The following is a 27615-nucleotide window of genomic DNA, read 5'->3' on the forward strand; positions in this document are numbered from 1 at the left end:
CATTTTGCATGCTTTGCAAGTGACTCATGCGCAATCCAAAATAGAGATTGATTGAACTCAACGTTTTATGCAGCAAATAGCACCAGCAATTATTTCCAGTACTGAACATAAAGTCATAACAGAGGAGGAAGGGCAAGCAGTATGTTGGAAAACAAACTATCAAAGAAGAAATGCTGCTGAGAGGAATGCACCGAGAATCCACCACACGACTGGAAAGAGAGAAAGCAATAAGATCGCTTACTTAAAATTCTTATTTCTTGCCGATGCACGGTGTACTAACACACGTGAAACTCCAGAAAACATGAAGAGAAACGCGCATGATGATGTATAGGAAAAAAAGCACATTCTAGTTGAAAACCAACCAAATAGGAAGATGCATTCTTCCTTCGACAGTTCTAGAGATGTCAGGCTTACGCCCATGTTTTCAGGAGATACATAGTTATTCGCTTCAAATATTTCCTTGATTTATTGGCGTCTGTGAAGGGCGATAACAACATAGATTCGATAGCAGGCACGCGTCACCTAGGCCCAATCCATAGCGTAGGCTGAGTGACGCATTGACGGCAATACAAACTGAAGTGGCCCTGAATGCCCTCATTAGCATTACCATCATATATTTTCTGCTACAACAGAGCGGTACGCGACCGACCGCACCGTCATCGCAAAGAGCAAATTCTTTCTTTTGGCAAACTTAGCATGTTTTCTTTCTAGGTTTGTGAACGGGCTTGTCATATGAATTCATTAGCACTAGAATGCCGATTATCGCAAACGTATCAGGCGTTGGCATCGCTCCCCGCGCTGGTGTTCAGAAGAAAGGAGTAAGAGAGGGAGAGCTAAGAGACAGAAAAAGCATGGCGCAAGTGGAGAGAAGTAGTGCGAGCATGTTAACCAGGGAAACCCTAGTTGCTGTTTGAAGAGTAGTGAAAAGGCACGAGGTGGAATGGGTCGGGCGAGTGTTGAGGGGGTTGAGTGTGTAACACGGTTATTTATTGACTGGATCAACCCACCCTCAGGGGGAAACTTTAATACTAACGCATACTCTTCCGCATAATCTGCATTGCTAATCTGAGTTTTTGTGCAAGAACCTGAATGTTAGCTGATTGGCAAATAAAATTCGCCTCAAATCTCGTCCCAAACCTTTTTAGTTTGTGTGAAATATAGCATTTTTAGACTGTACCTTATGATGTACCAGCTTTTAATGCGCACATGCAAGTGGTTGTTTGCTTTCGTCTCGTAACCCCACGGAAGTGATGTTTGAAAAGCGAGCCTTAATTCTAAATCCTTAAAGAAATAATTTCAGGAATCCCATCATTCAAATCAAAAAATGCTTCAAATATTGTTTTAAGATGCCCAGCAGGTATCCGAAAAACAGATGTAAGACAGCACGCTTTGTTGTTAACAAAAAGCACCTCGTTGCGATAGCAGGCCGCATCACTTGGGCCCAATGCATCGTGTAGGCGCACTCGCGCTTTGACACCAGTGCAAAGTGAGGTGGCCCCGACTGCCCTTGTGCCACGGTCGCACCAAGAGTTTTTTCGGAAAGCCATGTCTTTATGAAACAAGGCGGTATGTGCCCCTCGGACCTTCGCCTCAAGTAGCGAAATCTGAGCTCCAGCATACGAACACAATTTTTTAAACCCCGCGAATTTTCCCACAAGAACTGTTTGTGAAGGCGGTGGTGTCAAGCCTGCTAACCGCCTTGCGTCAATTAGCACACTTAAGCTGGTAAAGTGCAGCGATCTCATCTACTATCACACATATTCTGCGAAAAATTCATGCCAGTATCCCAGCCAAGAGTGCCTAGATTAGGTTTATGATGACTATCTGATGCCAGTTACCTTGGTCTGTTCAGATTTTTGCGGCTGAAGTCATGCTTCAAACAATAAGAAAATGGACAGCATGAATAATGAAATATAGCACCAGTAGTTTATATTGCCCGCATATCAGTCTAGAAAAAAGTAGTAAACATGTCCCAGCTTCGCTGAAATTGACGTTCATACACAAAAAGTAAAGCCCGTATGCGAATAAAAGGACAAGAAATGCGAAGTTGGCAACAAACAATTTACAAGGTAGTGAACGTGTTGCCTATAACTATTGTTTTCTTAAGGAAACTAGTGCATTGGAGATACAGGCATATTTAGAAACACTTTGTGCAAAGAAGAAAGTAAAAACTTAATGAGGGCAATCAGGGGCACCTCCCTTTGCCTCTCTGTGAATGCGTAATCCAGTCCAAGCGACGGATTTCGGCCTAGGCGATGCAAACTTGCTTTCAGCGAGATCAACTTAATGGCCTTCATACATATTAGCGTGTCGGAGAACGAACCGAAGCGGCAGACACTGCATGTGCAAGAAATGTGTTCATGCGTGGGATCGCTGGCAAAATCGTGGAAAGAGGGCATGTTTCTTAATGGCTGCATATCAAAAACAGCTCTATAATTGATTCAGTCATCCTGCGTGCTCTTTCTGTTCCTGCTTGCGTTCGGTGTTATTGCATATACGTTCCTTGGCAGGAAACAAACATTTGGATGTGGATTTTCCTGCTGCTATTTTTCTTTACTGTCCCGCTTTGCTTTTCCCCTCTACAACTCGCTGGCACTATCAAATGCTGACGGTTTGGATGTCCTTCAAAGGCCGCCTTTAACTGCAAACTTTCTTGATTGAGGCGGTGCCATTGAGATTAAGACAGGGGTCCATAAAAACTAGAAGCGACAAAATTTAGTTCTCGCGCAAAAATATTGCTGTGAACAAATCAGCATAGAAAAGCCACAAAAGTGCTTCTGAAGACTTACAGATACGGTCCTTTAACGGATCATAAGTAGCTTCTGCTCGGAATGTTGGTCCCAACCAACTGTAAGGATAAGAAGAAACGTTTGGGTTCTTCTGATGAAATATGCTCTAACACAATAATTTTAACAAAATCTACATGCCAAGATGCCAAGATAAGTGACAATATGCCAAAACTTGAAATTTAGCTGGCATGACCAGCCACAAGTCCACTGCACTAACTTAAGGTTCACCAACTTGGCGCTTGTAAGCACAGAAAAATCTTCACCTGAGCATTGGTAACCAAAAATGCACTAAAAAAGCGTGGAATTGTGCACTCCAGGCTTTTTCGACACTTTGCCGCTCCGGTGTCTAAGCGTTCCGGAGTATAGTATCAATTTATTGCATTGTAATGGGTTTATCAGACAAAATTTCAAGAATGTTCGCGATTAGCATCTATACGGAACATTTATTTTAGCAGCAAGCTACATATATAGCAAAGCGTGGCATTGCGCTTTTATTTAGGGACTAAACCAGAGATATTGGTTTTATTGATCGCTCCAACGCTCTGGTCTTTTTATCACTTTCTAAGATTGTAGCCGAAAGCCCAGTGGCGCGAGGTAGACATGAAGAAAGCACTTAAAGGTATCAAGCAGTGCCAGTGCCATGAAGCGTTTTGGTCTGCCGTAAGACGCCCATCACACGACATTAAAAAAAGTTGGGAATGTGTGAAACAAAATCGCAAACTTCGTTCAGAATCAAGCACTGCACTTTTCGGGGGACTAGGCCGGTTCGATATTCGCTACGATCACATTGAAAAACTCGTGGTGAGGTGCAGCAGAAAATGTCACTCAAGAAACTGCACTAACAGGTGAGAAGAAAAGAAATCTTAAGGTTTTAGAACAAAAGGAATTGCGTCGCCAGGCTGCACGCAATGTGCGGCTGTAAGAGTGCGTGGTCTGTAGAGTGATGTAAAAAGATGCCGGCTTCTGCCTGGATTCAGTGTAGATCCAGCCGATATGTTCAGTAATTGGGTTGGTGACTAGGGAGCCAACGTCATATACGTTCACTGCAAGACTGCACAATAATTTGAGCTTTGAAGGAACTAAGTCCAAGGATAGCTCCTCGATCTACCTGCTTACCCTATGCCTTCTTGAAGTCTTGTTCGCACATAGTGTAACTTTGCCAGAAAGTGCTTCATGAAAAATCCTTGAATACCAGCATTCTTCCAGACTGTAAGATAGCAATGCTGTGACTAATTATCGTCCAATTGCTTTCATATTTGTGTTGCAAGGAAAACTTCACGGGCATGGCTCTGGTAGGTGGTGCCCAGAAAGAAACGTGGGAGACAGGTGGGCAATCTAGGTCACGTCGGCGTCATCACAACCTGCCCACCTTGGCATGTGGCTCAGGAACAGCAACCGTTACCTAATCTGGGGACCTGCCCACACTGGCTACTCTGGAAGCGAAGGGGCCGATGATTAACAATCCTGGCGGCCAGCCCCACGGATCCAGACGCACTCGCTGAAGCCCCCCAAACTTTTGCCGCCTACACCAATTTTTATAAAGAGGCGAGACGCCGTTTCCCCTCCTCCCCACGCTGACCATGGCAAACAGCAAGCCATCCTGCTCCACAGATTGCAGCCGCACTCAATTCATAGCCACTCCAGATTGTCACTAGTGACCAACGGGGAATATGACCCCACATGCCCAAATTGCAACCACGGAGAACTAGCCACTAAGGTGCACGTCCTCCGGAGATGCGCAAATAACCTGTCCCCACAGGCCCTCGTCCCAGCTTCCTCTGCGGAAAGCTGGGACCAACTCTTAACCCAGCAAGACAATGCCAATCAACTTTCACTGATTTCGTTGGGCCCAGGACGTCGCCTACACTTGGGGGCTGCATAGGACCCACCTGACCTCATTCCCAACACCTCTGGCAATAAAGTTGTGTGTGTCTCCCTCTATCTCCCTGGACCGCACGAGGCCCACCGCTTGGAGCATCTGCCATAGCAGGGTCGTGGCGCATTGCTTAAACGCTGCACCACTGCCCCAGGTGCGGTATGAGCTCTCTCAGGGGTAATTAGAGAACTATCTTCTGCATATATGGGAATCGCTGCAGACCGTTAAGGCGGAGCTCAAGTGTTCCCTCAATTTTTATTGCGAAAGCAATACTGCTCGAGGTTTCCGCTCTTGGCCGTCGTCCCGGAGAATCCATCATTGACCTTTAGCGTGACCTTTGTGTGACGTCATACCAGCTGTGGAAAAGCGGGGCCCCAACTCGGCTCGTCGCGATCGTCCCAGCGAATCTTCAATGCTGCAGCTGCGCGCCGCTGCCGCGAGGGGCGCTCGCTGTACGTGACGTCATGCCAGCTGTGGAAAAGCGGCCCCCCAACTCGGCTCGTTGCAGTCGTCCCAGCGAATCTTCCACGGTATGTCGGATGACGTGTATAAGGTGAAGCTGCAATGATGTGCTGCAGCTAATAAGCGGTGGCGTGCGGAAGAAACGGATGAAGAGCGGGAACAACGTTTAGCTGAACGGCGTGCATATTATGCAGCCAGGCAAATGCATCCAACATCTCTTGATCTGGGTGCATATACAATATCATGCATGCTCTGAATGCTGACGCGCGTTTGGCGACTCCTGATCTGGAACGTCAGAACGAAGCGAGGAAGAGACAACGCGCTCAAGACACGCCAGAAGAACGCTCCGCACGACTCGAGAAACGTCGTAACAAAGATGCGGCTAGAAGTCGTGCCACGTCCCGGAATGACTCCAACTGCGGAAGAGACCGCTTTGAGTTTAGGAGCGCGTGAGAATGAGACGAAACGAAGCTTTCGCTATTCAACTCGGGTTAACCAGAGCTAAACCACGTCCAATTTTTATTTAATGTAGCTGGATCTAGGCTTTGCAGGGGACCCTGCTCTCATAAATTATATAAATCATATAAACGCGATAACCCGGTCGTGCATAAACTATTTGCCGATGACTGATTACTCAAATACAAAATAAGTTCACACTGATTACACTGCAGCTCAGAGAATGACAGTACTGCAATTAAGTGACCTACTCATAAAACTACTTAAGAGAAAATAGCGCAATAGACGGGGCAGTTAACTAGAGAGATTATGGAGGCGTTCTATATTTGCGCTATTTTCTCTTAAGTATGTATCACCAACTCGCCCGTCTTGCCATCGTGCTGAATCATAAAACTACGACTCGAGTCGAAAAAATGGGGCATGAACCTCATCCTTAAGGTGACGTATAGGCATAAGGTTTTCTAGAATAAAGCTCCAGGGAAGTGTGTGTGCAAAATAGGCAACACGCCTATAAGACATGTCACAGAATACAATTATCAGTGTATTTTTCATTCCTTCTCTATCTTGAAGTCGGCGCATTGATTACACTGTCGCTAAAAGTTGTCAGTGTCTCGGCTTGTAGAGACATTAACACGCGATAGTTCCTCAAAACACTCGGGATGCGTTCTACATATCTCAACTCAGGTCAGTATTGGAGCACGCGTGTACCATATGGGACCCTCCTACTTTAAGAACAAATCAAACGTTAGAAACTGAGACATTATCTGCCCAATATGTGTTTGGTAGGCCAGCACGAGAAAGGCAGTTTAGTTTACCCTGGCCAAAGAAGCATTGAAATTGGAAGAACTGGAGCATCGTAGAATGATGTTTCGCTTAAGGCTACGCCAGGATATATATTATTCACATGGCGGCATTCCCGCAACGTTTATCTCTTCCCGTCATTAAATATCGACACGTGTGAACCAGGAACATAAAATTCAGGAGTAGAAATGTTAACACACTAGCACACCAGGAAGCGTTTATTCCAAAAACATTTCGACAGTGCAATCGCTTGCCTCCCCTGTAGTGCCGCTTTTTTGCCAGCGACGCGGTTTATAAACATGCAAGCATTCATTATATGCCAAATGCGAAGGATAGACGGTCACCGGAAGTTGTCCGCAAAATGTGTTCACAAAATGCGTTTTTAGAGGAAGTGTTACCTCGCGTGACCTTGTTCGAAAAAAGAATTCCTCAGCATTAGAGTTAGAACTCATACACTCTGTGAGCCAGGGTGGCACGCAAGCAATATTCCACGACGGTGTCTTTGGTTCACTAATATTTATCAATTTTAGACAACGATGGCCTGCAAAAAATGCTGAAGTCATTCTGTGGCCACGTGATAAGTGTCACGTGACAAAAATGACTTGCAAAAGTTGCCGTCGTCATCCACGGGTCATGTGATATGTGTCAAGTGCCAACGATGACTTCAAAAATTTTGCAGACTTTCAATCACATTTCGCTTCCGCAAACGCCGACGCATTCGCATTTGTTCAATGCAGCAGGGTGCCGTGTTCTCCAATTTTTCTGCTTTAAGAATGAAAAAAACCTGTTTGACATTGTTTGTAGTTTTTGGCTGTTCTTGATGGTAATCTCTGAGTTGTTCTTTTCCATGTTATTTTCTTTATCTTGTGTTTTGTTTTCACGGGAGTTCTCCGCATTGTTGGTTTTCTCTCACGCCTGTGGATGTTTTTTATTTTCATTCTGATGCGTGCTTCATATCGAATGTACCTGAAACTCGTTATCCCACTGAAATGACTTACAAAGCGCTGAGGGTAAAATATATGTAAAGCAAACGCTTTCTCTCTTTCGAAAAACTTTTCATAAAAATACACAAAATCTGCCACACTTTCCGGCATCTTTTGCTTAAATAGGAAGACCGCGTTAACATTCGAAGGCCCCATATCTCGGAGTAACCAAATACCACCATATCGGCTTTGTCCCCTGAGGCGCTTATCTGCTTCGTGAGTCAAATGTAAAACAATATATGTGGCCCGAAGCACCTTCTAAACCGACCCTTAAATCTAGCCTTCGTAGCCTAAAGATACCTCAGAATTCACAATCGACAAGACGCGCTAGAGCGCTTTCCAGTACAGAATGTACAGCCCATGCGGAATGTGTGCTCTGGGGCTTTTGTTAGGTGTGGGGCTTCTGTCCCGTAGCAGGCAACCGGTGTTGGGGGGGGGGGGGGGGGGACTGCGCTTCGATCCCACCGCTGCCACCGGTTGTTAGATGTGGGGCTCCGACCCCCATAGCAGGCCACCGGTGTTGGGGGATTGCGCTTCGATCCCACCGCTGCCACCAGTTGTTAGATGCGGGCCCCTGGTTCGCCTGTGCCGTCTCTCGCCAAGGTCGGTGTCCCTGGGTTCCGGATCGGGAGGCTGCTGTAGTGGGGTTGACGAAGAGATGAGAGGGTCTTCGAGGTGAAGAAGAGACTGAAGGGTTTATTTACATTTATACATAGATTGAAAGAGTGAATCGGGAGCTGGCTGATCACACGCCAGATCGGTGCTTAAATAGGGTCCGCTGTCCCCAGGTCCCTAGTTGGGGAATCTAGTTCATTAAAAATGCGTCGAATCACTGTGATGTAGATCACGTGTCCAGTCTTCCGGGTCCGCCTTCCAGGATGCCTCCAGCCACACACTCTTGCCACTTCTGGCAGATTATGCTCCGCGCTGTCCAGGCTTCAGTGTTGAATAGCCCGAAGGGAGTCCCATGGCAGCGTCGAAGGTCAGTCACCTGCACTTCACAGCGGTAGCGTGGGAGCGAAAGGTTTCCACCGCAGTTTGCAGAAGCTTTCACGTGGAGCGTGGGACGGAAAGGTTGGCACTGTAGTTTGCAGAAGGTTCCACGTATAAGGAAAAGCACAGTCTAAGACGAAGTTGTTTTCGAAGCACGAGGATTCCGGCGACGTTGGCTTAGTCAAACCCGGCCGCATTTGCCACGGCTCATTTGCAGTCCCGCCGCTCGCCGGCTCCCCCGTCATCCCCTCCGGGAGAAACATGTCCCGGGTGGGTCCGGCGTTGAGAACAAAAGACAGGTTCACCAAACCCGTTCTCAGACAGCGGAGGGCCGTTTCACCCCGTAAACAGCAGGGGGGGAGGGAAAGGACCCTTGTAGACGCCACCACCTGCACTCGTGGCGCTGCAACCACATCGACGGCCCTTTGAATCCTCTGTAGATTGATGATTCCCATGGGCTTGAATATTCTTGGCATGTTGGCGTCTCCAAACGTAACAGCTCCTCCGCGGCCAGGACAATCCCGATCGGCCAGTGGTCAAAATCACTGGTCGAGTAGAGATGACTTGAGTTGTAGCATGGGAGGCCCTTCTTCATCTTGGCTGCAAGCACAGAGTAGAGTCCTAAACCTCGGACAACGGAGGCATTAGTCGAAATCAGCCACTCAACATGGCGCCACTCCCCAGGCAGTGCACGAAATTCACCCGAGAGCCGCCAGGCTGTTATGCAATACTACTGCATTGTCAATGTAAACGTAAGCACAAAATTTTGTAGCTGACAGCAATAATCTCGGCCACTAAGAACAGCTTCCATGTCTGCCAAATTCGCTGCCAAAGCCCGATTCGCCGAGCACGGCTTGAAGAGAGGTGGCAAATGGATAATAGGACACCACGCCAAAACAAAGCTAAGTAGTACCTAAAAAAAATACGAAAAGGCACCGAATTGCCACCGAACGGATACCTCAATTATGGGAATAACCTGCTCAATCCGTCGGCATTTCCATGACATTTGCCCCTTTTGTATCGCACAGAAAAGTTATATTGCTGGAGGGCTAGACTCCATCGTAGCAAGCGGCCATTCTTGGGCGACATTTGACGCAGCCATGTAAGCGGACAATGATCGGTCTCGAAAGTAAATTTCGCCCCGTAAACATAACAGGCTAGCTTCTGTGCGACCCAAACCAGACAAGCGCATTCCTTTTCCGAAGCGCTGTAGGCTTCTTCCCTTACGGTTAACTTCCTGCTGGCATAAAGGATAGGGTGCTCCTCATTGTCGTCTCCGACTTGGCTTAATACGACCCCCATACTCCGGTCGCTGGCGTCACACTGGACCACGAATTCCTTGCTGTAGTCCGGCGCGCGTAACACGGGCCGCGAAACCAGCACGCTCTTCAAGCTCTGAAACGAAATTTCTTTTGTTGCGTCCCAGATAACGCTATTCGGCTTTTCTTTGCGAAGCGCATCGGTCAAAGGACTTGCTAGCTGCGAATAGTTGGGTATGTACCTTTGGTAGTACCCCACAAGACCGAGAAATGACCGTACATCCGTCTTAGTTCGGGCTGCGGGAATTCAGCGATAGGGGCTATCTTGAGGTCTGACGGCCTCCTCGTCCCCATCACTTGTACAGAAAGCTGCTACAGCTGTTCTCCCCAGAAGTCTGTAGCCTCACTTCGTTCGCTTAATCTTTGAATAGCAAAATCGGCTAGCTAACCCAGCGCCGCTAAACACAGGTACTCAAATGGGCACAAATTCACGTACTTTCATTGCCTCTGCAATGCGTTAGCTACACTATCGCGAATGAGGCAAACGTTTGGTATCTAACTATGGCCCCCCAACAAAACTTGTCTTCCGGTATCTGCTAAAGATACAAAGCGAAACGTGTGCGCAAAATTCAAACAAAGAAATTTGTTTGCTCGGAACGGTTCTACATAAGCAAACAGCTCCTCATCAACTCGGAAAATGTCTTCGCTGAACTCCTGTGAGTGCCTTTATCACTTGTTAGCCTCTCAAATTGACACACGTCCTTTCTAACCCAATTGCACAATTACTTTTATTTAAGTGTTAAGAAAACAGTAACACTTCATCAAATCCAAATTTTTAATCTAAAACAAAGTAGCATTTCCTTCCCCGATTTTACACGCACACAACCGAAAGAGAAATAATAATAAAAAAGCAGCTACTTCGAATTGCTACGCGGGGTCAAACATGGCTCACCACCCCCGCGTCGAAAGGATTAGTCCTTCAGCCGCGCCCGCCGGGGTCGCGCACTGACTGATTGTACGACTGTCAACTCGTGACAAAGGGCAACTGAAAAAAGACATTGCTGATCGCTACTGTCATCTCCATGGCCCCTCGACGCGCTCAAAAGTCCCTGGTAGCCCATGCAGTGCCGATTACAGATTCCGGGCGACGGACAGCGACCGGAGCGAGAAGCTGCTCTCTGTTCTCGCACCAAGCAAGCCCGCCTACCCTTTCGCCCTACGTGCTTCCTCGAATACAGTGCGGAAAGTGTAGGAGGCATCCTTCTCCAGAGCGCGCGCTGAACATGCCTGCGTGCGCGGTCTCTGTTGCTCCACCCCTGCGCTCGCATGCGCCGGGTGTCCCGCGATCTAGCGCCTTCTGATCTTTCGGGCTGATTTCCTTTCTTCCTGACAGCCTTTCTGTCAGGTCGCGGTGGTCTGGGTCATCCCGTAAGCCAATGCCCCCTAGAAAAACTCGCTCCTGTCCTGCTTGCAAGATGCGCCTTTCTCTTTCTGTCACTGCGGTCATCTTTAGAAGCACCTGCACGTGCCGCCTGACAAGTAACTTTAGCTGCAAGTTTACAAAGCCCAATGAGGGAAGGCTTTTCTTTCCCTTCGGCCGCGCTTTTATCTGTGCTAACGTAAGCACCTGTTATCTCCCCTGAATTTAGGGCTTGGCATTTCAACCGTTTTTCCTTGGTCCGTGCCCGCTTCCTGTCTTTACGCCTAGACACTTCCCTTTGCGTCCCCTGATCACAACTAGATTCATCTAGTTTTTCTGCTCGGAGACCATTATCTAATTGCAAACTGGCCGCTTTGCCTTCGCAGGTCAGTGTCAGCTCCACACTGCTGACAGACGGACCTTCCGCTGCCCCCGAGTTGGGCAGTTCGCTTTCCTGAAGGCAGTTCCCCACCGACCGCTTATCGGTCTGAGCGCTTACCCCTGAAACGCCCTGCTCGTCTGCAGTTGAGCTTCCGTCATCTGTCTCAGCGTAGCTTTCGGTACTGCGTTTCGACGCACTTACAGCTCCACAATCTTCATGCAGGTTATGCGCTGTTTCACAATACTGTTTTACGTCGTCACGTCTGTCCAACTGGAACGATCCGGCATGACTCGCTCTCTCTGGAGTCTTGGCTCTCGAGATCTCATCTTCCAGTTTCTTTATCTCATACGCGAGCCGTGACCTTCTGAGCTCCAGTTCCTTTTTCTCTGCCGCTAGCCTTTGTTCCTCTATGTTTCTCCGCTCATCTTCCTTTTTCTTTCGCTCAGCTTTGAGGAGTTTCCACGTATCGGTAATTATTCCTTCCTCGGCGGTTTCTAAGAGCAATTTGCAAATGTCCGTCTTTTTGATCTTAACCCCTACATCTACACCCAACTCTTCGCACAATGACAGCAAATCTGACCTTAGCAACTTCATTAGGTCCATGTTTGCTGCTCTCAGCCTTGACTTTGCTGAAGAACCGTTGACGTGAGCTACACGCACTCAGACTCACTGATCAACTTCCCTCGATTCCCAGCAGTTCAATGTATTAACCCAAACAATTGAAGCCTGACGAATCTCAAGCAAAGTTCAAGCACTTACCCACGGAAGCAACACCACGCCGCATGGTCGATCCAACCGCTGCCAACCAGTTGTTAGGTGTGGGGCTTCTGTCCCGTAGCAGGCAACCGGTGTTGGGGGGATTGCGCTTCGATCCCACCGCTGCCACCAGTTGTTAGATGTGGGGCTCCGACCCCATAGCAGGCCACCGGTGCTGGGAGATTGCGCTTCGATCCCACCGATGCCACCAGTTGTTAGATGCGGGCCCCTGGTTCGCCTGTGCCGTCTCTCGCCAAGGTCGGTGTCCCCGGGTTCCGAATCGGGAGACTGCTGTAGTGGGGTTGACGAAGAGATGAGAGGGTCTTCGAGGTGAAGAAGAGACTGAAGGGTTTATTTACATTTATACATAGATTGAAAGAGTGAATCGGGAGCTGGCTGGTCACACGCCAGATCGGTGCTTAAATAGGGTCCGCTGTCCCAGGTCTCTAGTTGGGGAATCTAGTTCATTAAAAATGCGTCGAATCACTGTGATGTAGATCACGTGTCCAGTCTTCCGGGTCCGCCTTCCAGGACGCCCCCAGCCACACACTCTTGCCACTTCTGGCAGATTATGCTCCGCGCTGTCCAGGCTTCAGTGATGAATAGCCCGAAGGGGGTCCCATGGCAGCGTCGAAGGTCAGTCGCCTGCACTTCACAGCGGTAGCGTGGGAGCGAATGGTTTCCACCGCAGTTTGCAGAAGCTTTCACGTGGAGCGTGGGACGGAAAGGTTGGCACTGTAGTTTGCAGAAGGTTCCACGTATAAGGAAAAGCACAGTCTAAGACGAAGTTGTTTTCGAAGCACGAGGATTCCGGCGACGTTGGCTTAGTCAAACCCGGCCGCATTTGCCACGGCTCATTTGCAGTCCCGCCGCTCGCCGGCTCCCCCGTCGTCCCCTCCGGGAGAAACATGTCCCGGGTGGGTCCGGCGTTGAGAACAAAAGAGAGGTTCACCAAAGCCGTTCTCAGACAGCGGAGGGCCGTTTCACCCCGTAAACAGCAGGGGGGGGGGGGGGGAAGGACCCTTGTAGACGCCACCACCTGCACTCGTGGCGCTGCAACCACATCGACGGCCCTTTGAAGCCTCTGTAGACTGATGATTCCCAGTGGCTTGAATATTCTTGGCATGTTGGCGTCTCCAAACGTAACAGGCTAAGGATGACTGGCAGTGCTAGTGGGAGGAAGTCACGCCATGCGAGACAAGTAGGCGAGGCTGTCGGGAATAAGCACTAATTATGTGATGGGAATAAGCACTTAGTTCTTCAAAAGAGTTCACACCTTCTGCTTAAATAGGATAAGCGATATTTTTAGAGCCCCCAGATCTTTCCCCCAGTGCGCTCTAAACGTTTCAGGGTATCGCTCGTTTCAACTTTTCCGGCCCCGCAGTGAAATGTGAGCGAGAAAGACGCGTAAGATCACCGTTAAAGCCTTCTACCCAACCCCCATGAAAGCAAGCCTCGTGGCCTACAGTTGTGGCAGTATTTTCTGGTGGAGAAGACACGCTTCATATTCCGTTTTCGTACGAATAGCCTGCTCAGGCGCAACGTGCCGTCTGGTGCGAAGAATGCGCGCTTCCTGAAAATTTACCCTGGATTTCCTTTGTCTCTTTCCTCCTCCAGTTTAACAATCTGTTCCTCCAATATATCACTTATCTCTTGCTTGTCATCTATCTGAAAAAAAAGGAAATTCATCGCGGTTAGCTCACGTAACCATTAAGGAAAAGCCAGGTTTAATGTATGCCTTCTTAACAGCACACAGAACGCCAGGAACTCAAGCAGGGCGTTAAAGGTGTGCACTGGGTGAGATCTACCCTTTAGTACAAGTATAAGAGATCAGTAAGACAATTTTGCATACGAACTGCAACCTAGACCTATTGTGCATGTTGCCGGCTGGAGACTGAAGCAGAACTTTCGCATGCAAACGACTCAGAGTGGAGGATTGCCATTTCGTACTCTCTATGCAGTCATGTCTCGCAGAAGTTTATATGGAAAAAGGTACTATTTCCCGATTTCTTGACCGTAAGGAATCAATGATATGAAGGTGTTTCCTGCAGACGTTCTACGCTTAAGAGACGTGCATAGCCGCGCCTGGCAGTAGCGGTAGTGCACTTGACACTACGCTTACAATTGGCCTCCGTTTTGATAGTCCAAGGTAGATTCAATTTTCTTGGTACCCTTAGACAGCCTGAATTCCAATGAAGGATCGCTTAGAAAACTAATAGCACATCCGTGGAGCCCAGATAGTACTAACAACTGCAGGGCGAAATGCATTTCTCCTCTCGTGCCGATGGTTATCTCCGGATCACTTGGTTGATAAGGCGGAATCCGAGTTTAAAAACGCAGTTGCATCAGTAGTGGTTAGGTTTTTAAGACCAAACATGAAAGAACTGCCGGCTGTTATACAGTGGCTTTTTGCACTCGTATGTGTGGCATTGCTGCGTCTCAAGACAACTGCTTCCGGCAGTTCACCTTGGTTAAAATGCGCTTGTTGAGTTAGAAAAGCGTTTTTTTGGCATAACTTTGTTAGCTGTGTAGCACACCAGATTACAGCTGAAACATGCTAATTGGAAGGCTGGTTAACTAATGCTGAAGAAACATGTAGCGATCTTTAGTCATTTCTACATCAGTATGTAGGATTTCGAAAACGTTGTTACCAGACGCTCTGTGGCCCAACAAATATGGCTACATCGCACCAAAATACATGCATGCGCTTTCGACAAGCTTGCAGTCAAAGCTACTCCTCCAGTGCACGTCACTCATAGCAATGGCCAGAATTTTTTGGGCCACCGCGCCGAGGGTAACCGAGTTTTCGAAATTCTAAAAAGTGACATGAGCGTAGCCGTAGTAGTTGAAAAGCTAGCTACTCAAGAATAATTAAAGAACCTCCTGGTTCGTTAAGCAGATGAAGGAAAGAATTTTAGAAAAAGTTTTTGAGAAGAAAGCGTAAGCTTAAGCATAAACAGCAAACATCAAACCAATGTTCAAAGTTCACAGCGTCCATGAAACAAACATACAGCCGCACAAACTTGGAACGATTGCAATTTTTGAGAATGCAAATGAACTGCATACCTGAGCGCCGATATCACTCGACGACAGGCGTGTTTCGTTGCTTAGGGTCACCGACCTCAGCATGGTGCATAAACGCCGAACTGGGTCAAAGAATGGAACACTACTTCTTTTTGTCAGGTTCATTCCACTCCCCTTCGAGGTTCAGTGAAACGAGTATTGGGGGATGTTGGTCAATTTCTTGGAACATAACTGTAGCACTCAAACCACAAACAGATGAGGAATAAGCACCCACATACCCGGGCGCCGTTTTTCCATGTCCTTGGGTACTTCTTGCTTATCAGTTTGTGGTGTTCGCACTGCAGTTATGTCCACCAAGCTTCATTGCTCCCCGTTTTATGTTTTCTTCCACTTTTCTTCTCATTCTATTCAGGGTTAAAGGGTGCTTGCGACTAAAATCTCAATAGTCGGTAAGAATAGTTGCACCGCAAAAGCACCGGCGCCTAAGAAATTTAAACGTTCAGCGCACACTGTCGGGTTGGTGAATTTCGCGCGGTCGAGACTCTTGACACTCCTGCGGACACTCTTTCGCAGTGGTGCCGATTTAATTTGGGCAGTGGTCGTTTTGTACATCGAAAGACGTGATATTATTGAGCAGAAATTGCCCTGCTGAAAAGTGAAAAGTCAACGTCACTGATCGTACTTTTTGCGGTCACGCCCTAGACGCGGTAAATGTAAATGGGCACTATTCATTGCTTTGTGGCATGCGCTGTGTTTATATTTCACGAGTTTTGCGGTCCAGTCTAGAGTTCCTGCTCCTAGATATACCTCGTCTATTCCGTTCCCTGTCCTAGTCAGAATTCCTTTCTCACGCTAACGGTTGCAAGATAGCCATCACCATAGAGAAACCCACGCTAGCTGTTTCTCTCTCCTTTGACGTAAATTCATCTTGCCGCCGAAAAAATCTCTCAATCTTTCTCTGCCATTCTCAGCCCTTTTTCTTCCTCCGCTTCCCTCTTCAAACTCTTTCAGACGCACAACCATCGATCTACACCGTTCGTCTCATGAATAGGCGCTTATCATCTACGCTGCAAAATTAAAAATAGGCGCAAATCTCCAGGCGTTATTCGCCACCCAACAGTATGACATGCTGTTGCATGCTATTGGATGGAAAGGCAAAAATTTATCGCTCTCCGGCACGTCCGAAATTAGGAAACAAGTGGCGGCCCTCCCAGCTTGTAACCGTCAGTCAGCATATTCCTGAAATCATAAGGATGATCGCGATGAGTGTTTCCTCTTTATGATGATTAACAGTGAACACTGTCTTGCACCTGCCTGTATTTAACCGGGTGAGCAATACATTACTAAGCATTGCTTTAGCATCAGGGTCTCCGCTTCCTTTAATTGTATGGGCATAATGTGGTGCAGCGGCGATAATAGCACAGTGGAGACGTGACGAGAGTACTTTGGACAGAGCATGGCGACACAGAGCAGCTGCGCCGATTTTCGACACTGCTGTCAGTCTTTTAATCAACTTGCCAGGAAAACTTGCTATCACCTCTATATTCGGGTGACACAGACTGGAATTTTCTCCTCGCTTGCCACCCAGTCCACTGGCCACCGTGGTGTATGTTTTAACGCCATTTCATTCGACCTGGACCCACTCAAATATTCGGAAAGCCAGCTAACGCTCACTCATGGGTGAAACATGTGCATCTACCGTAACTATTCAATCCTGCAGCCGCAGCCAGTAATAAGATCCACATAAACTTCACACTTTACTGAAAGGTATTTTTATATCAGTGGTTGTAATTTCAGTTACTAACCAACCTTGCACCGGTACTTTTAGGGCTGAAAGAAAGTGCACTCACTCTCATTTGGCTTTCCTCTGTCGGGAAGAAGTACACGGTGCGCGTCATGCCCTCTTTAATCTGTAAAGAAAAGGTGCATTTTTATACTGCCTGACAGAGGCTACTCTTGCATCTGCAAACGAATATTTGTCTTGTTTGTGCAATAAAACGCCCTACGCGGACATCAGAGAAGCACGCACTTCTAAAAAAAGCATGCGGACCTCTGATGTCTGCGCGCATTGAAAGAAATTTAATTCCGAGATTTGATAATCGGCGACCATTAGGACAGTGGAACGCTCCGGGCAAGCTAGTTAGAACTTCTCACTTGTTTTAAGAGTATTTATGTAACAGGTGATGTTTACAAGCGTCTTCAGGCCGCTGCGGTGGTTCAGTGGTTATGGCGCTCGGCTGCTGATGCATAAGACGCGGGTTTGAAACCGGCCGAGGCGGTCGCATTTCGATGGCGGAGACATTCTAGACGCCTGTGTACTGAACTATGCCAGTGCAGGATAAAGAACCCCGGGTGGCCGAAATTATCTGTAGTCCTCCACTACGGCGTCCCTATTAAACAAGGACACTTTCGAAGTTCATAACATAAAAAAAGAAACGAACTTGCCGAGCCAGTGAATTGGTTTTTGTTCCATGAAAGGCATTGAGAAAACCTAAGTGGTGGAAATTGATCGCCTAAAAACGGGAGGAGCGAGGAGCGCAGTATACACAGAAGAACTCGCTTGTTTGATATGGGGAACAGCTTCTTTCTTTAATCTGCAGCTCATTCATTTACGCGAAAGAAGTAAGTTCCACCTTTATAATGAACGATATAGGCCTTATTTTAAGAATATCTTTCGTAGGCCCCGCAAACCATTCAATCTGATTAAATATCGATAAACCGTGAATTTAATCCATGAGGCAAAAAAATTATACCGAAATCACTCAGCATTGCAAAATTAGGACGAAAAACCTGGCCTCTTAAATGATGCATTCTGCATGCAACTCCACAACTCTGGTACACAGCAGTTTGTCATACTTGTACACAAACATTACCAAAGTGGCGCGTTGAAAAGGAAACACAGTTTCAGAACTCGTGGCCTAGAAATCTGTTCCTTCACAGGGTAATAAAATACCATCATCCCATCATGTGTTACGCCAATGAGAGAACATATACATTACATTCGCAGGTTTTATTCGAATCTTAAGCCGCAATTTTGTAGTCATTTTAGTAAACTCATTACCCCCACCCCCCACGGGGGTTTGGGGCTCTAATCGACTCTGAAGCAAATCGCATTCATCGCGGTTCGTTGCGAATGCAACGCAGGACATTGTAGTCCAATGTCAAAAATCAATTTCTACACGGGGCTTTTTATCGAACTTATGGCCAAATAGTCATTTTGATAAGCTAAAAAAAGTCGTAAGAATTTCAGTTTGAATCGAGCGTTTCCACTTCTATCCTGATCACCAATCTAAACAAGTAATTAAAATCAAGAACCTGTAAAATGAAGTAAATGTCATTTTCGGTGCTTTATAAGCAGGCCAATAACGACAAAAAGTGAGTAAACACTACTATTAATGTCATCGGTACCACCATTCTACTTCCTTTCCATTTTCGGGAACCAGCTGCAGAATGTTCAGTATTGCGTGGTTCGACTTTGAAAAATTCTGCGATACATGGAGATACACTTCAGTAGACCTCTATATTTTGTTCGCCGCCGGTGTGACTCAGTGGTTAAGGTGCTCAGCTGCTGACCTCAAAGACGGGGGTTCGATCCCGGCCACGGCGTAACAATTCGATGAAGGCGAAATGCTAAAGGCTCGTGTACTGTGCGATGTCAGTGCATGTTAAAGAGCCCACCATCAACATCTTCATCCTGGCTGCGCCCATTGCAAAGCGAAGGACTTTGCCATGTCTGTCCAATTATTGCTCTTCTTTGCAAGTTGCGGGAACTGTATCCCGGCAAATTTCTTAACCTCATCCGTCCACCTCGCTTCCAACCGCCCCCTGCTACGTTTGCCCTCTCTTGAAATCCACTTCATTACCATTGAAGACTAGCGCTTATTGTGCGTTCCCATTACATGCTTTGCCCAAGGTCATTTCTTCTTCATTTTGACTAGGATATCATTAAACTTTCTACTCTGATCATTCCTTGTCTCTTAAACTTACACCCGTCATGTTTCCTTCCATAGCATGCTGCTTGTCCTCAATATAAGCTAATCCTTATCGTTAGCCTCCACGTTTCTGCCCATAGGTGGGTACCGGTAAGATACAGCCGTTGTTTACTCTTATCTTGAGGGATATTGGTAAACTGCCATTCATGATCTAAGAGAACCTACTATAGGAACTTTACCCCATTCTTGTCCTAGTTATTTCCCTCATATTGTCCGAATCACCTCCAGGCGGCCAAAATTATATGGTGACCTCTACTATGGCATCCCCAATAGCCTAAGTCGCTTCAGCAAGTCAAATACATAATCGAAACCAAAATTATTTTATGAGCTCTAACCGCCACATCCGCGCTGTCGTACTGGTACTGTCGCAGTTGGTATAATCTGCCGAAACTTTTCTTCGCATTTTTCGGGATACGGGTTAACTTCAGTCCTGCCTTCACCTGCTCTGCGTGTGCAGTGTTGGAAACAATTGACGTGGTCATTGACGTGACATTTGACTTGGTCAGTGACCCTATGTTTTTATTACGTTCACTGTTTACGCTAACGTCCTAGGAAACGTACAGACCTCGAATATGCTAGGCAAAGCTGACAGTCTACAGAGCGCCCACAATTTTACGAAAGCCGCGGGAAATCTCGCAACACCGACATCCAGGAGCAGGAGGTGAAGACGACGCTCCGCTTTTTTAAATAGAATTTTGCCCATTTCTTACAGCCCAACTACAACTGCTATCGATAAAGGCGGAACAGTGCTAGTTAGTATGCCATATATTAAATTCGAATGCACTGTGTAATCGAGAACAAAGCGCAAACCAATATCAAATGTACGATGTACCGAGTAACACCGCTTCGTCCATATTGTTCCGCTGTAGTATTGGAAGGAGGAAAGTACTTCTGACCGAAATCTTCACCTCCTCCTGCATGCCTGCGTGGCAAGGTCGTTGGCCACGCATACACGAAGCCGCAGCGGTGGCGCAGTGTGTCCCCTTAGTTTGCACAAACCAATCGAGCAAAGTGGCAGCACGTTTGATCTGGCGCCGTGTGTATCGTTTGATCAGCGCTCGTGTTGTCGTTTCTTTTCTTCATCCCTGTATTGTGTGCGCTGTTTTTCAGTATGCCGTGTGTATACACGTCTAAGAAATTGAACGATGGCTCCGGTGGCAGCTCAATGGATATTGAAGGAGTGACCCGCACAGGGCAAGAAAATCGTTGTTCGAGAGACAGCGGGCAAACAAGAAAGCGAAAACAGGACAGCTGTGTAAGATCTACGTACCGTATTCCTGCGACATACTTGTTCTCTTGTCTTTAGTGCACTGTCTCTTCCCTGCGATCTTAACACTTACTTTGCATGCCTTAATGAAGCTTTTTAAATACAGTTTTGTATGCACTCCCCTTCTCGCGCGTTTAAGATATCTTTCGAGCACCATTTCCATCCACTCAGTGAGTCCACAAAATCGCGGCATAAAGCTAAGGGATACGTATTAAGGGTCTCACGAAAACACAGGATAGAGCTTGTGATCAGTAGTTTTGTTTGCGAGCGATCTTCTCGTAAAACATATTTCCTGGATTTTAGTTACACAGTACAAGGTAGTTGCGCAAGTTTGTTTCTTGTTATTTTGAAAGACGCCATTTTTACGCACTTTACAAACTCACTGCTGCTAGCACGTGCTCAAAGCAATATGTTTAGGGTTTCACTTTGAGTGCCAAGTACGTTCAGTTCATTGGACGTTAGATAACATTCAAGGAACTAATAGCTCTTGCAATTGGAAGTGGATTATCACAAGTATGTCGGTTACAGAGCTAAACACATAACTGAAATAATAACACCATTATCATTTTAAAGGTTGCTTAAATATGGCATGTCAAGCTTACTCAATTAAGCAATTGAGGAGTCTTTTAAAGTAATAAACAAAAGCTAATAACGACCTGCAAATTTCAATTAAATTTCTCTAAACCAGAAATTCATAATGAAGAGAACAACTTGAAATGCACACAAAACCACAATCAAAGGGAAATAACAGCAAGTCGTAGAAAATAAGAGGTGAGTTCAGCATTTTTTCGCTAGGCTTCAGGCTAATAGGTGCACTCAAATATAGGCACCAGACAATAAACTCGGCGTCTGAGTCCTAGTTACTAACTTGAAGATGCAGATCCACAAACTCGAGTAAAATGAAAACCAAACACAGGAACACTAAACCAGCGTAGTAAATCTACATTAAAGTAACGCGGGCAGTATAACGAGTATCAGCCTCTTTGGTGTTTGTTCTTAGAAATCCATAAGACAAACAAGTTTGAAAATGTTTAACACCGTAAAATATATATTCACTTCAACATGTATTAACATAAAAAACCATAAATGTAAACTTAAGTATTTAAATATTGGGCCTCTGCCTTAGATAAAGTTGCTGAGTGCAGAAATATAAGTTAACCACGAACTTTGTGTATCGCTTCTGCAGCCCTCTTCTTCAGGTCTGCAGCCCTCTTGACTCAATTGAAAGAAATAATGAAGAAACATCAACAAAAATTAGACTGATAACGTACGCAGACATGTACACTTGACTCTCATCCAAATAAGAAACAATGGCTAATTCTCTAACACGAAGAACGAGTCAGCCTGGTATTATCCTGACTAGGAGCACCACGAGCAAACCTAGTAGTGGCCAAAGGACATAGCAAGGGCATACCATAGGTTACAGGCATTGTATGATGGGGAGAGAGCCGTTAAACAGTTTTATTTAGGACACAGTGTAGCATAGTTTCCAATGGCTGCTGATCAACCTATATAAATGGTAATTTGGTGAATAAACAAATATTTGAGTTTCAGAAGACCTGTGTGTAAGGACAATTTTGCTTGTAAACTGATATTGTCAGCAAATCTGCAGTCACTATGGACTATTTTTTTCGTATTGAAGAGTATGTATAAATGCTAGCAACTGCGTCACGTTGCAGCACGGAAATAAGATTCACAAAATAGAAAAAACGGCAGTGTTCTTAAGAGCGGCCCGAGCAAGATTTGGAAAGAGACTGAATCACAGCGGCAAGGACAAGAGATGCAGTCGGGCGACGATTCTTAGTGTGAAAGCCGTGTTTATGTTCGTTTTTTATTTTTTTTCTCACGCGCCGCATGGCGGCGCCAGTAAATGGCTAACAGTGTGGCATTGCCCCTCCTCCTGGAAAGGGCATCGCCCCGATACCGCGGAATCACGTGAAGCCGGAATAAAGTCTGTGGCGCCGAACTTTGCAGAAGTCCTAGCGGGCGTGGTGGGACTTCATTCTGGCAACGTGGACGATTTCGGATGCCGCCTGCCACCTGGAGGAGCGAACAGACTCTTGCGGGAGCACTACGTAGTTGACGTCACTAAGTTTGCGCAGTACCTCGTGGGGGCTGAAGTAGCGGCGCAGAAGTTTCCCGGAGCAACCCCGCAGACGGACTGGGGTCCAAACCCAAACTTTATCGCCAGGGTGGTAAAGCACCGCCCGGTGATGACGGTTGCAACGTTCAGCATCGCTTTCCTGCTGGGTACCGGTTCGCTGTCTAGCTAGCTGGCGGGCGGCTTCTGCGTGCCGAACGAACTCTTCAAAGCCAGCGACGGAGGGACGTGCAATATCAGGCAGTAACATTGCGTCCAGCATAGTCGTGGCTTCGCGACCGTGCACCAAATGGAATGGTGTAAAGCGTGTCGTCTCTTGCCAAACAGTGTTATAGGCGAATGTGACGTAAGGCATGATCTGGCCCCAGTTCTTATGGTCGGTGTCGACGTACATGAAAAGCATGTCGGCAATAGTCTTATTGAGCCGCTCAGTAAGTCCATTCGTTTGAGGAGGGTAGGCAGTGGTTCGACGGTGACTGGTGCCACTGAGACGCATAACTTCCTGAGTAAGGGCTGATGTAAAAGCCATGCCTCTATCAGTTAAAACGACCGCAGGGGCTCCGTGACGGAGGACAATGTTAAAGATGAAAAAGTCGCAGTTTCGGCAGCGGTGGCGCCGGGAAGAGTTTTCATCTCACAATACCGGGTGAGGTAGTCGGTGGCAACTATAATGTACCTGTTGCCCATTGATGATGTCGGAAATAATCCCAGCAAGTCCATGCCGACCTTGTGGAAAGGGCTTCGAGGCGAATCAATGGGCTTCAATAGGCCGGCTGGCTTTACAGGTGGTGTCTTCCGACGCTGGCACCCCCGGCAAGACTTAACGTAGTGCTGGACAACTGTAGCAAGCCGGGACCAGTAATACTTCTGCCGTATCCGCGGCAACGTGCGAGAAAATCCAGGTGGCCGGAACAAATGTCGTCGTGGCATGCGTGCAGAACTTCGTCTCGAAGCACCGTCGGAACCACGAGCATGTACGGAATGTCCGTGGGACCGTAGTTTCTCTTGTAGAGGATGCCACACCGCAAGAAGAACGACGATAGCCCATGTTTGAAGAAACAGGGCGGCGACGATGTGCGGCCTTCGAGGTACTCTATGAGGGGTCGTAGCTCGGCGACATCTAGCTGTTGTTCAGCAAGGACGGACGTGGTTAAAGCGCCAAGAAAAGCGGGATCATCTTCCATGTCAGGAGTGGTGTACGGGAGAGGAGCACGGGACAGGCAGTCTGCGTCGCTGTTTGTTGGCAGACTTGTACACGATGGTAACATCGAAGTCTTGCAACCAGAGGCTCCAACACGCTAGCCTGCCCGATGGGTCCTTAAGTTTCGAGAGCGAACAAAGCGATTGGTGATCGTTCACAACTCGAAATGCGCGACCATACAAGCATGGGCGAAATTTCGTTACTGCCCACACGACAGCAAGCCACTCACCCTTTTCCGTGGTAGAATAATTCGCTTCTGATCACGACAGAGTGCGGCTTGCACAAGCAATCACGCGCTCAACACCATCTTGCCACTGAATGAGGACGGCATCCAGACCGACGTTGCTGGCATGGGTGTCTAGTTCCGTGTCCGAGTGGCGAAAAATGGGTGTAGTTTGGAGGCGGTTCCTAAGGTCGTTGAAGGCCCTCTGCTGTTCTTTGGCCTAGATGAAAGGTTGCTTTTCCTTTGCCAAGAGAGTTAGAGGCTCGGCTAGTCGGGAGAAATCTCGCACAAAACGTCGGTGATAGGCGCATAGACCCAAGAAAACTGCGCACAGCACGCTTATCATTGTGGTCGGAAACGCAGCGATGGCAGCCGTCTAGTCGGGGTCAGGGCAGCACCTTCAGCGCTCACGACATGGTCCAGAAACTTCAGCCGATAGAACACAAAGTCGCATTTTTCTGGTTTGAGCGAGAGGCCGGCCGATCGTATGGCCTCCAGTACTGCATTCAAGCGCTTTTGATGCTCGTCATAGGTGGAAGGAAAAATGACATCATCAACGTAGACGAGGTCTTTTAGCGCCTGTACGCTTTTTGCGTAAACCATGTCAAGCTACAACCAACTAGCTCAAATGAAAGTCTTGCTGCAGAACTGCCATTTGAGGCTAACGAGGACAGTGTCCATCATTCGTTATAAGGTGGCAGGGGTGGAACACAAGCCGAAGGGGAGCACCTTGAACTTATACGACCCGTCGGGAGTAACGAACGCTGTCTTCTCGCGGTCCCGTTCGTCCACATTAATCTGCCAGCACCCACTGCGGAGGTTAAAAGAAGAAAAGTAGCGGGCATGACGCAGCCGGTCGAAAGAGTCATCAATTCGAGGTAACGGGAAAACATACTTTTTGGTAATTTTATTAAGTCTTCGATAGTCGACACAAAATCTGAGTGTCCCGTCCTTCCAGGCGACCAGCACAGCGGGCGAAGCCCATGGTCTTGTAGACGGGTGTACATCATTCCTAAGCATTTCGTCAACCTGCAGCCGCATCGCCTCACGTCCTTTCGCCTACACTCGATAGCGGTGTTCGATAGGCCGCTCACTATCATCAACTATGATGCGATTTTTCGTTATGGACGTCTGCCTGACGTTAGAGGTGGTCGCAAAGCAGTCATGAAAAGAGTCAAGGATGGTTTGCATGAAACGATGCTGATCAGTGTGCAAAACAGGGTTCACGTCAGCCTTAACTCATCGACTAGGTTCTCCTGGAGGGATGTCCCGGGACGTTGGCAACGCGCAGTGGGCGGCGGGGTTGCTAATTTAATCGAAATAGGCGATGGCTATATTTCTCACCAAGTGGCGGTATTCGGTGCTAAAGTTCGTAACTAGAAGCTCAGTTCTGTGGTTCTGCACGGTGACGACGCCCCGTGCGATGCAGACTTGTTGGCTCAGCAGTAAAGACAGGTTTGCTTCTGTGATGCCGTTGGACGCGCGGGGGTTGTCGCAGTCTGCTGTAACAAACATGCTGACATGCGGTGGTAGAGTGATGTGGTAGTTGGACACGCGGAAAACGGGTCTGCCTGGCGTACTGTCGTCGGCTATTGTGCATAAGGCAGAGACTGTCACCATGAGTTCGCGCAGGTCGATGACAGCGCCATTTTCGTGAAGGAAATCTAGGCCGAGGATCAGGTCCTGGGAGCACTGAGCCAGCACAGCGAAGCAACCAGTGAAGATGACACCGCGAATCTCTATCCTAGCGGTGCAGACGCCGAGCGGCATCATCACATGACAACCAGCGGTCCGAATGTGTGTTATATGTCAGGGTGTCAGCACGTTTCTCAACAGGGTAGCAAGACCACGACACATAATGGGGAAATCTGCGCCGGTATCGACGAGGGCAGTAACATGGTGGTTGTCAGCGAGGACTGGTATTTCGGCGGAAACAACCTCATTTTCTGGAACACGCGCCGTAGAAGGTTCCGGAGTGGAGGGTCGAGATGGGGCATCGAGCAGAAGCTGTTCTGGGCGTCGGAAAGTGGTCGGGGCAGGGGGTGGAAAATCGGGTTGAAGGGTCAAGTCGGCGAGCGTTGGATCATGTTCAAATTGCGGAGCAACGGCGGACCTACCCCCAGAGGTCACCGTCTTCAGTTTTCCCGACGTGGATTAGAAGACTGCCGGATGTACTGCCGTGCGACCTCGGGAAGAAAACCGACTTGACGACGGCGACCCTGACGGGCGCTGTGGCGAAGGCGCAGGGGGGACGCTGGCCGTCAGGCACTGCTCGATGTCACGGTGTCATTCACCATAGCGCGGCCTGTGCGCGTCTGGTGAAAACGCTCGCAGGCAAACCCGACAATACGGGCGGTGGCGCAGTTTGTGGTCGGCTTCACCGCAATCGAAGCACAAGGGTCGGTTGTTCGATGTGCGCCACGCGTGTGCTTTGCTGAAAGGTGGCCGTGAGTAAACGAGAGCAGGCGAAGTCGAAAAGCGTTGATGCGGTGCAAGAAGGGCAGGCAGTAAAACGCCGGTGGTGCTGGCGCAGAGCTGCGTAACGCTTCACTGTTCGTCATGGCATACAGCTTACAGCTTACAGCTGACATAAAGCTTAGGTGGTTGCTGAGGACAAGCCATTGGCTTCACCGCTCGACGGACTTCGTCATGAATGACATCCGAGATGGCTCCGACACCCGGGTGTTGCTGGACAGGGCGAAGCTTCTGTAGCTCTTTGTGGACAATGCTCCTTACAAGCTCACGGAGGACCTCACTCTCGGTGCCGGGCAGCGGCATGTTGGCGTCCATAGCAGTTATATTCGCTGGACAGCCCTAATGCGCGAACCACTGCTGCAAGGCGCACTCCATCCTTGACGCCTCCCGAAAAAACTCAAACACTGTGTGCTTCGAGGGTCGCGCACAAGTACTACGAAAAGCTGCTCTTTGACTCCTGGCATAAGATGACGTATCTTCTTCGTTTCAGGCATGGCGGATCTGCGCGCTTGAAGAGCTGCGTCATGTGTTCTACGAACATGGCGACGCTCTCATTTGGCCGCTGCGCTCATGACTGCAGGGCAACTTCAGCGCGCTTCTTCTGTTCGTTGCTGCCAAAGGTGTCGAGCAACTGTCGCTGGAAGTCTCTCCAGGTGGGCATAGCGGACTCGTGGTTTTAAAACCACGTCTTGGCGAAGTTTTCCAGACAAAAATAGACATTGCGTAGCTTGCGGTCCTCGTCCCACAAATTAAACGCAGCGACCAGGTTGTAGCTGGCCAACCAGTCTTCCACGTCTTCGAAATTGTCGCCATGAAACGACGCGGGAGTGCGAGGAGAAGCAGCGGTGGATACCTGACGGCATTCTGGGTGGTCTGCCTTACCGCAGTGGACATCACTGACCGGGGTGGTGCCGTCAGGGCTCGAAACTCAAAATCCAACCCTCGAAAGCGGTGGCTTGCCTTGTGGACAGGTGTCGTGTCCTGGTTGTGTAGCTGGGCGCCGTCGGATGCAATTTTCCAGCACCTGCAGCAAAATGCCACCGAAAGCCGGCAGAAAGGGCAGAAAGAAAGAGAGTTCCCGCGGTAAAAAAAACGAGTTGAGATTCCTCTCTAGTGCCGCTTAAAGTCGTTTAATGTTATCAAGAAATATGCCCC

At 48.0% G+C, this 27615-nt stretch overlaps 1 protein-coding gene across 1 annotated transcript in view; it reads right to left on the reverse strand.

Annotated features, from left to right (window-relative positions):
* The window catches only part of LOC144119413 (uncharacterized), a 599791-nt gene that overhangs the window by 100716 nt on the left and 471460 nt on the right, over positions 1-27615 (reverse strand). Inside the window, exons 13-15 of the mRNA XM_077652039.1 lie at positions 17052-17111; positions 13763-13845; positions 2790-2848 (exon numbers count right to left, since the gene is read on the reverse strand). Coding sequence (XP_077508165.1) covers positions 2790-2848; positions 13763-13845; positions 17052-17111 — 202 coding nt within the window. The remainder of the gene's footprint in view (positions 1-2789; positions 2849-13762; positions 13846-17051; positions 17112-27615) is intronic.

The sequence above is a fragment of the Amblyomma americanum genome, chromosome 2 (assembly GCF_052857255.1).
Source record: "Amblyomma americanum isolate KBUSLIRL-KWMA chromosome 2, ASM5285725v1, whole genome shotgun sequence".
Lineage (NCBI taxonomy): Eukaryota > Metazoa > Arthropoda > Arachnida > Ixodida > Ixodidae > Amblyomma > Amblyomma americanum.